At 43.0% G+C, this 9,622-nt stretch overlaps 1 protein-coding gene across 1 annotated transcript in view; it reads left to right on the forward strand.

Annotated features, from left to right (window-relative positions):
- ABLIM1 (actin binding LIM protein 1) overlaps positions 1-7,961 on the forward strand; it is a 321,669-nt gene extending 313,708 nt beyond the window's left edge. Inside the window, exon 23 of the mRNA XM_084634874.1 lies at positions 1,078-7,961. Coding sequence (XP_084491000.1) covers positions 1,078-1,191 — 114 coding nt within the window. The 3' untranslated portion in view covers positions 1,192-7,961. The remainder of the gene's footprint in view (positions 1-1,077) is intronic.
- Positions 7,962-9,622: the final 1,661 nt, after the last annotated feature.

The raw sequence follows: 9,622 nt of genomic DNA on the forward strand, positions 1-9,622 counted from the left end.
TGCCAGCTGCTACGGAGGAGCCAGGGACTCCAGACTGCCCTGTTATGGAATAACCTGCCCACAGCAGAAGTTTCTTCCCAGCTGCCATTAGTTAGTGTTTGCCTTATGTCTAGAAGCATGAGGTTTATATCTCTACTTCCACATTAAAAATTGTTCATCAGTGTGGGTTAAGGAGACTTGGGCAAGTTGTGCGATGTTCTGACGGCTTGTGGTTATAAACCCGGTTTTGAATGGGGCCACCAATATCCAGACAGCATTATGGTCATTTCTATATGTTTTGAAAGGAATGGATCTGGGGGCTATAGGTGTATTTCTGCCCTGTGTTTTGCTCATGCACCAGGGAGAGCTTCGTCCCCCCACCCAGCATATTCTAAGCAGCAGCTGAGGAAGAAACCTTTGTAGAGTCTGAGACAGCACTATGAGGGGGTGTGGCCAGTGCAGGTGCTGACGCACCACAGCTTCAAGGGAGTGTGATTTGCTGGAGAGATGGCTTAGTCAAACCTTGCTTTCCCTAGCACGTGTGCTGCATGCTAGCTGGCCCAGTCCTTTCATCACTCTCTGTCTGTTTCCCTCTCTTAAAATGGAAACAGTAATACCTATGTCGCAAGTGAGCTGAGAAACCTAATTAATGGGGGACAGTGAAACCCAGTGGATAGAGCACTGGAGTGGGATTCAGGAGACCTGGGTTCACTTCCGGGCTCTGCCGCTGGCTGGCTGGGATGTTAGGCATGTCACTTCCCTTCTCTGTGCCTCAGTTTCCCCAGCTGTGCAGTGGGGATGATACTGACCGCTCTTTTAAAGTGCCTGGGGGACCTACTGATGAAAATCACTATATAAGATGTAGGTATGATTATGAATTCATTCGTGGTGGAAAGCACTTTGAGAGCTTTGTTAGCATTATTTCAGTGTGTGTCCCTGGACCTTTAATCAGGCCCCTAAGGCTAGCACTGGAGCTGCTTGCCAGTTTACCCTAGCTCCCTGAGACTTGCTGTGCTTCGAAATGCAATCTTTAATGAGCCCGTTCTCCATTGACATCTCCTTGGTTGTTACTGACTGTGCTTTTCTCCCTTTTTCCAGCGTCACTTAGCACCGGAAGTTTTTCAAGAAATATTTGGCATGACAATACAAGAGTTTGACAAGTTACCTCTTTGGAGACGCAACGACATGAAGAAGAAAGCAAAACTCTTTTAATTCACTCTACATTTATAGCCCTTTAAACAAAACAAAACAAATTGCATAGGATATTGTATGATAAAGTCCAAATTCTCTTCGGAGAGCAACTTACTCATCCACCAAAAAGGGAAAATCTGACAAAGGCACCTGTATTCATAGCAATTGGGCCAAGATGAACATTTGCCAATGGGGTAAAAATTTCTGTGTTCAGAAACTCGATGGTAGTTTTCACATGTGTAAACTTTTTACATGTTGTATACATGATAGGAAGCGGTTCTTTTCTTCTCCCTCAATAATATTCCCTTTTCTTTTGTCCAGAATATGATGAACTTTATTGCTAGAGCCAGGAAGTGCTCTTAGGATGCCTAGTAGAATGAAAGAATTGTAATCATTTCAAGAAATGAATATATATACATATATTCTGTAGTATACCCATATCGTAAAATTAATCCTTTTTGCACACCATTTCTTAACTGGCACTGTTTTAAAAGGGCATATTCTTTCTGTTATGAAAGAACGAGGTAGGCAGTTTGCTCTGTTCCCCTGCATACCAACCAAATTATTGGAAAACAGATTCCCTGCTCGTACTTGTACTACATATATGCTAGGATATCAATAGTGAATTGCTGTGTATGTTTTCAGATCTTCCCTCCTCCATACTTTCTGCTTTAATTAACATGGCCTGGGCTTTACTAGTCATTTAAGTAAAGGGAATGGTGTAGGAGTGGCAGTTTTCTTGTTGTTTAGTCTGGGGATTTAGGGTGGGTGGAGGGAATGAAAGGGTTAAAAGGAAATTCTTCTAATGTATGCTCCGGTGCACACCCACAGACTTTGGGCCAAATTCCCTGCTACTGAAAAACGGCTCAGCTGCACTGAGTTGCACCAGCAGAGAATTTTTTTCTGTGTGGGCAGACATGCGATTTAACCCCTTTTGGCAGAGGAAGGGAGGCTTCTGTGTGAAATAGCCCTATCTTGCACCATGTTTTCCCAGTACAGTCTCATTGGTTAAATCGCTGTTGCAGACATTGACGATACTGCACAATGTATCAAGTTGAGCACTTCTTTTGTTGTTTGTTACCGTGTTTTCACTTATGCTTTGAAAAGAGGGTTTGGAATTTCTTTCATGCTACAAAGATGCAGCCTTGGGATTTTGGTTTTTTGTTGTTTTTTTTCCTTTGTGCCTGGCATGCTTTGTAGGGTGCAGGAAGTCATGCAGGATAGTTTTTTGAATGAGTTATGTTTATTATTGTTTGCATTCTTTTCCCACTGTGCTCCAGAGTGTGAGGATTGCCTGTATATAACTTCACTGCTTGGAAGGCAGGTTGTGTTCACACGGGGACATGAGGAACACATTAACTTCCCCGAATGAATGTTTAGCTGCTGAAAGGTCAGCATCTTCTCTACATTGGAGCTGAACTGCCAATGTATCCCTCTCTTTTATGAGTGTGCTAGTCTACAAAGGGATGTCAAGATTTTCCTTTTAGATTTGATAGTCCTCATGGGAGACACCAGAAGCTTTTGTGTTTTCTGTTAATGAGGACTAACACATAGACATCAGGAGGAGGAGGTGGTTAGGTCTGTAAGGTCGTGTAGGAGATGTGAGATTCTGGATCATTGCATTGAGTTTTGCACTTCTGCTCCAGCAGGACAGCATGCTGTCCAATAACTAATCTTCTCAATGTGCAGAATTAAGCAAAACCTGCTTTCTGTTTGCAGTCCCAGAGAGGCCTGATCCAACAGAACCAGTGCTGTTCCACTGAAGAGATCTGGGCAGTGGGTTTAGTATTTGGAGGACCTATCCAGGGGATCCATCTAGCCCAACCCCCTGCTCAAAGCAGGACCAATCCCCAATTTTTGCCCCAGATCCCTAAATGGCCCCCTCAAGGATTGAACTCACAACCCTGGGTTTAGCAGGCCAACGCTCAAACCACTGAGCTATCCCTCCCCCCACTGAGCTATCCCTGTGATTTCAGTGGGGTTACAGCAAGCATCAGTTCAGCATGTTGTTTTGTTTCAAGTTCCTGCACAAGCATAATAAACATTTCCAGATTACTATTAACAAGTAAATGGGAGTGGAATAACTGAAATGTGAGATGCAAATCCGGGTTACCAATGAAACCAAACACAACACACTGAAGGGGCAAACATCTTACGATTAGGGCATTTGTTAGGGTTGGGACTTACTGAAATTTGCTATTTGTTTCTTGCAGATTATGGCTCAATTTCAAGATGGATATTTTGGGTATCAGTTTTTAAAAAATCTCTGAAAGTGTTTAGGCCCCAACCCTGCAGATGACTCCACATGAACATAGTGTGACAGATGCTGGTGAGCAATAATTTCAAGGGTCAGCCTTAGTCTGCGTCTTTTTCGCAGTTCTAATTTTCAGTTCAAAGGATGCTTTCCTGCATAGCACAGGAAAAGCTGCATGCTTGCAGACCACATTGTTCCCTCCATCTCTAGATTTATTAATAAACATCTGCACAACAGACACGGGAACGTTATCCACGGAAAAGTTGAAAAACGGCAAAGTTTGAATTTCAAAATTTCTGATCTGCTTATTTTCAGTGCTTTATTTTCAAAAACCCAAGCTATGAAAAATGACTTCAGGTTAGATTGTATCTATTTCTTACCAGTTTCCAACCTATTGTCACTATCCCTGCTTAGAAAGAAACGAAAGAGAAGCCAATTTAGATGCTCCAGACATGTTAGCAAAATCCTGAAGATGAGTGTAGACTATGTAGAAGCTGGTGTCATTGTTCTTTACAACCATAGGTTTCTCCATTACTAAGAAATACATGGAGACATTCAGGAAAGTTAAGATGAATCAGATAAATGTGTGAAGTTAAAGTACATTAATTACAGAGGGTTACACCCCTGTGTAAATGCTGTCATTCAAGACAAAAGTGATGTTAGTTCACTGTCGCTAAATTCTCCGCTACTGTGAATTAATGTTGCTTTACCTCACAACTTTAGTTATTTCATCTTAACTTTCCTGAATGTCCCTGTGTACACAAACCCTAGGAGATGCCATGACTTTAAGGATCACTGCTGCAGCCCTGGGGCCTGTTTTCTCCAGTGAGCAGCTAGTAATTCTCACCACAGGTTTTTCTACCTTCCCATCAGGCGGAGAAGGCAAATAGCAGCCTTGTAAACAGAGACATAGCCCCAGGGAGGGGCTCCTTAATCAGTTTGTGAATCATTTCCCTAGTACCACTCCCGTATTCTGTTGTTTTGGGACATATCTTCAAGATGTAGTTAAATTCCCCCTCCTTCTTCAACATTCGCTGGAGATATGCTGCTGTTCATGTAGGTTCCCATTTGCAGATACAAATGCATATTACCTGATTGCTGATGTGTTCGCATGTTCTAAGTATACTAGTGCATTGCCATGATTGGCCTGGGTGTAAATCAGTGCAGAATTTGGCCATAGGCACTTCTTTTTGAAAATGCCGCCCATTACTTATTGTCTTTCATTCAGGTCTACAGCACCCATACCAGCAGTGATGAGATTGCTGAGGAATGCTGTGTGTAGCTTAGCAATATTCACAAAAAGAAAAGGAGTACTTGTGGCACCTTAGAGACTAACCAATTTATTTGAGCATAAGCTTTAGCTCACTTCATCCGATGAAGTGAGCTGTAGCTCACGAAAGCTCATGCTCAAATAAATTGGTTAGTCTCTAAGGTGCCACAAGTACTCCTTTTCTTTTTGCAAATACAGACTAACACGGCTGTTACTCTGAAACTTAGCAATATTCGTCAGTGTAGTTGGGATCAAGTAATATGACTTACCGTTTTTGTCCCCTCTCCTGTCAACTAAGAGACAGAAAAAAGAAACAAGAATTTTTATATAAACCAGAAAGAAGGAAGACTTGGCCAGTCCAATGTCCTTGCACTATATTGTAAGTGAACTCATTTCCACTCAGGCTTGAAAATCAGAATAATAGTGCATTTATCTTAATGTGTGCATTGTGTCTTCTCTGCAGATTTAAGCCAGTAGCTGGAAGGATAGATTTGGAAGATTTTAGACATGTCTAACACTTTCATCTTCCCGGTGAAACATGAAACCATTTTTTTCCCCTTTCAAAACTTGTTTGAGGAGCTTCATTATATTATTTTGTCTTCCTTAGTAGATAACTTCATGCTGGTGTCACTTAAAACAGATTGGAGTGCTGTTAAGAGTTTGAAAAGATTGTCTAACGACAATACACATTTGTTCTCAGTTTCTGGTTAGTAACTGCTCCTTCAATATGCTTTGTGGTGACTTGTAAACTCAGATCAGCTTCCATATGCGATGAAAAGAGTCAGCCTGGAAAAGTAATGAACGGGTTATTGGTCTTACAAGGTGAAAGACTTAATTTTGTGATTCTGATAATTTCCTGGTGTTTCCTGTCAGGCATGGACTGTCTTTTCTTTGACGTTTGCCTGTTTTAAACTTTTACTTGCTCTGATGCTGAAGGTTTTGCCATCCTTTCCCCATTCAGAGGCATACCTTGGAAAGTTGTCTTCACCCAGATGGTCCAAAAGTCCTATCATTTGGGGAGAGTCACTAAATCTTTTTGGAAAGATTTGTTAAGCTTGAATTAGCCACCACCCTTTGAAGCCAAATCCCTTTGAGAAGTAGTTGCCTCTCTCGAGATGTTTATGCTGTGGCCAGTTTTAAAATTCAAGTTAATCTTTACAAAGAGAAAATTATTTTCTTCTGTTATAAATATGGCAGGGATGCCTTGAGGTGGGGAGTGGGTCTGGCTCAGCTACGGTCCTCCAGGGCTCCTCAGAAGTGAGTTTAAAGTACTTAAGAGGAAATAATTGCAGGTCAGCCAAGTGCTGCTCACTCTCAAAGCCCTTGAAGTCACTGGAGTCATGGACAAATGTAAATCTGGAGTAACAGGTGTAAATCAGGAGTAAGTCTACTGAAGTCAATGGAAAAAAGCTGGTGTAAAAAGTGACCACAGAATCAGCCCCTAGAAAGAGAGGAGAGCGCTCAGCACTGCCAATGCTGTATCCCAAAGACCTAATACTGAGCGGTCCTGAGCACCTGTAGGTCCCATTGACTTCAATGGAAGTTGGGAGAACTCAGCCCTTAGAAGGGCTGGGCCTTAAGATAGAGGAGTATGTAATGAATGAAAAACCTTCTCTTTCTCTCCATCCCTTTCCCCTCTTCGATATCTATTAACACCCTTTCAGGATTCAGTTGTGGGGGTAGGGGTGGTTTGGTCTTTGTTTTGCTATGACACACTCCACATGTTGGACATTACTTTATATCCATTGAAAAGAACAGTCACAAGAAGATTCGCCACCCACCCCCATTGGCGGGAACAAGCAAAGCACCCAACCTGTCCAGGAGCCATGGTCATCTCTGTCCACCACACACACTTGGGTCCTGATCCTGCAGTTAGCGCTCCCTTGAGCTGTCCCAGTGCCACTGCACTGTTCACCCCCTCAGACTTCGTGGGGCCGCTCAGGCAAACAAGGGCCGCAGACACATACTGGGGAGGGCTGGGGTATGGCCTTATGCTATTGCAATGTAATGAGAAGCATAGAAAGTGCTACTGAGCTCTGTGATGAGAGAACAATGTGCCTTTCTCCTTTGGTAGGAAAACACCGCCAGAGGTTGGCTACAAGGCCCACAGTGGGTGGCAGCTGGTGTGGATTTTGTCTTGTGATTCCCTCCCCCACCTTGTGTGTCCCATTTAAATGATAAGAAAACCAGTGTCGTGCACAGATTTGGACGTTCCAGTTGAAAGCCCCCCTTGTCAGGCATCATCTCTGACTCCAGTAAGCATATTAATTTAAATGTAAGCACTGGTTCAGGAAGTGGGGAAATAATTGGCCATCAGTGTTGTTGCCATGAATTACTTCATTTCCCAAAGGGCTTCTCACAAGGAAATGCATTTATGTTAATTACTTCCTCAAAATGTTCATCCACAGAAGAGAATATTGATCCTACATGCTTTGTGATTGAAACGGGCCTTACGTTTTGTTCTGGAGGTAAACAGGTGTTTCAGCTGTACAATCTTGCAGAATACAGTTAGTGTATCAAACACAGCACTTTGGGCCAGATTTTCAAATGTATTTATGTGCCTAATTCCTAAAGATGCAGAGAGGAATTGAAAGTCACTGGGACTTAGGTGCCTATATGCGTCTTTTGGACCTGATCCAAAGCCCGTTGAAATCAATGGAAAGACTCCCATTGACTTCAGCCTACTTTGGATGAGGCCCTTATTCAGCTGGCTAGGCCAGAAAAATATCTATCTCAGAAGCCATTTCTTCACATAGTAATGAGATTTTTGCATCATTAATGAAACTGTTCTGTGCAAGCAGTGTGACTGTGTGAGTTGCTAACAACCCTTGCAGTAAGGGGGCCTTATAGATGGTTAGGGTTTAAGTTTTGGGACATAAAACTAACTTTAAAAGGATATTTTGTTTTAAGTTGATAGGTTTTAGTGATGGGGGTTTTGTTTTGTGTTAGGTTTCATTTTGCTTTCTCCCCTCCCTTCAGAAACCTGACGAACCAGGCTTTTTTGAAAGATTCCCTTTCTTTTTCAATGGTTTGTGGGACAGCTCTATTTCTGAATCTTTCTGTAAAAGTGAATTGATGTTTGTCTATACAGTGAGTCTGCTTGTTTGCGAAATGAGAAGTTGACCGAGGTTGCTGTTCTGTACATTTACTGATCTTCTCTACTTTCATATTGCAAGCAACACATATTGCACTCCTGTGCCACTATAATCTGCATCACTGTTGTACTCAGATCAAGTCAATGAATAAAGTTTTGTGCTTTATTCTTAAGGGGTGGATGCAAACTGTTTCATTCCTTTTTTATTTATTTTTTCATATTAATGGGCCTTTATTAAAATCTTTTTATAAATCAGGATGTTTGCTAAGAACCAAAAAAAAACCTCACAGAGCTGAACAGATGGAAGCAGATGAGTTGCAAAGGATATTTACTAGCAGTACAGTACTCATGGTTTCCCATAAGAAAGTCACTATGAAAATCTATATATAAATATATATACACACACACCCCAACAACCACTTGGCTAGTGGTAATTCAGCACAGTTACTTTATGGTTCAGAAGCATTCTAGTAACTGTCACAGCAGTCAGAAAGGGAAGACTGTTATATTGACTGGGTATCTAAATTATCCCATTTTTTTCCTTGCAGCAAGATTGCTCAAACTTGCATGCTAAGCGATTCAGCAAGGTTCTTCAACCCATGACTCATTAAGTCAGTGGGATTTCTCATGTACTTAAATACCTCACCGAATGGGGGTCTTTTTCATCCAGTTCAACCTCCCATCTATGAATAGGATACAGAAGATGAAGAACCCATTCTTGGAAAGAGGCAATAGACACTCTGTGATGAGCAGAGCCGTCCTGTTTAGCTTCCTACAAATGCACCTGAAAGATCCTGAGACAATGAACAGCCGCAACTCCACCTGACTTCAGTGGCAGTTGTGGGCACTCAGCACATCAGGGGGATTCTCAGCACCTCCCACCCTGCACCCAGAAGAGAAATGCTCCGAAGAAAGCAGACTCTTTTGGCATGGAAGTACCGTATGAAGCTGCCAAGACAGTCTTTGCTTTAGTGCAAACAGAATCTACATGCAATTGTACTTTTCATTCTGTGCAGCTCTGGGTCTCATACCCAACCCACCCCTGACCCAGCTCTCCAGGTGAGCCACAATATAGCTGCACTGAACTGCTCTGGTCCCTGGGCACAGCAGGAAGGGCCGCCAAAATGGGAGTGTTGTCATGTCTCTGCTGTTGCTATTTGAGGTCAAGTCCTTAGCCAGAATAGCTGGGCTGGGTATGCATGTGGGTAGGGAAAAATCCCTCTTCTGGAATGGCTGAGGATAGCAGCCCTTAGCCCCAGTGTCCCCTCTAGGGGGAGAGGGCGGGGGAACTTCTGCAGCCTACCTTCCACAGATTGGCACACAGGAAGTCAGGGGTGCAGGCGGTGCAAGCCCTGCTGTAGTGTCCCCCAAATCCTGTTCTCTTCCCCCCTGCACACACACATCATGTTTGCTGCCCAGGGACTTTCCATAGCCATAGGGTGGGGGCGGAGTTTGCCCATTAAAGTTTTTTTCCAGTGTACCTTGCTACATGTGTGTGAGGCCTGAATTCCAGAGGTGCTGAGCCCCCTCCCCACCTGTTTTCCATTGATGAATCTGGCCTTTCATGAATCAAGCTCAAATGCAAAAATAGTATTCACAGCATGGAGACGGTGCTGAATGAATCAACAGGAGCAGCTCCTGGAATCCAGGTTATCGGCAGTGGGGCTTGCAGAAAGGAGGGAGCCTTTTTGTGGTGGAATCCCCAAATGCAGAGTGTGGGGGCTGTAGTGACACCTGGACTGTTTTGATGGCTTATCTGAGTGGATTAAATTTTCAGGGGGGGGGGCAACAAGAAATGAGTTCAATTTTTTGTTTAGTCCCAGAAATGGCACAT

Source organism: Lepidochelys olivacea (assembly GCF_965140295.1).
Source record: "Lepidochelys olivacea isolate rLepOli2 genome assembly, chromosome: 7".
Taxonomy (NCBI): domain Eukaryota; kingdom Metazoa; phylum Chordata; order Testudines; family Cheloniidae; genus Lepidochelys; species Lepidochelys olivacea.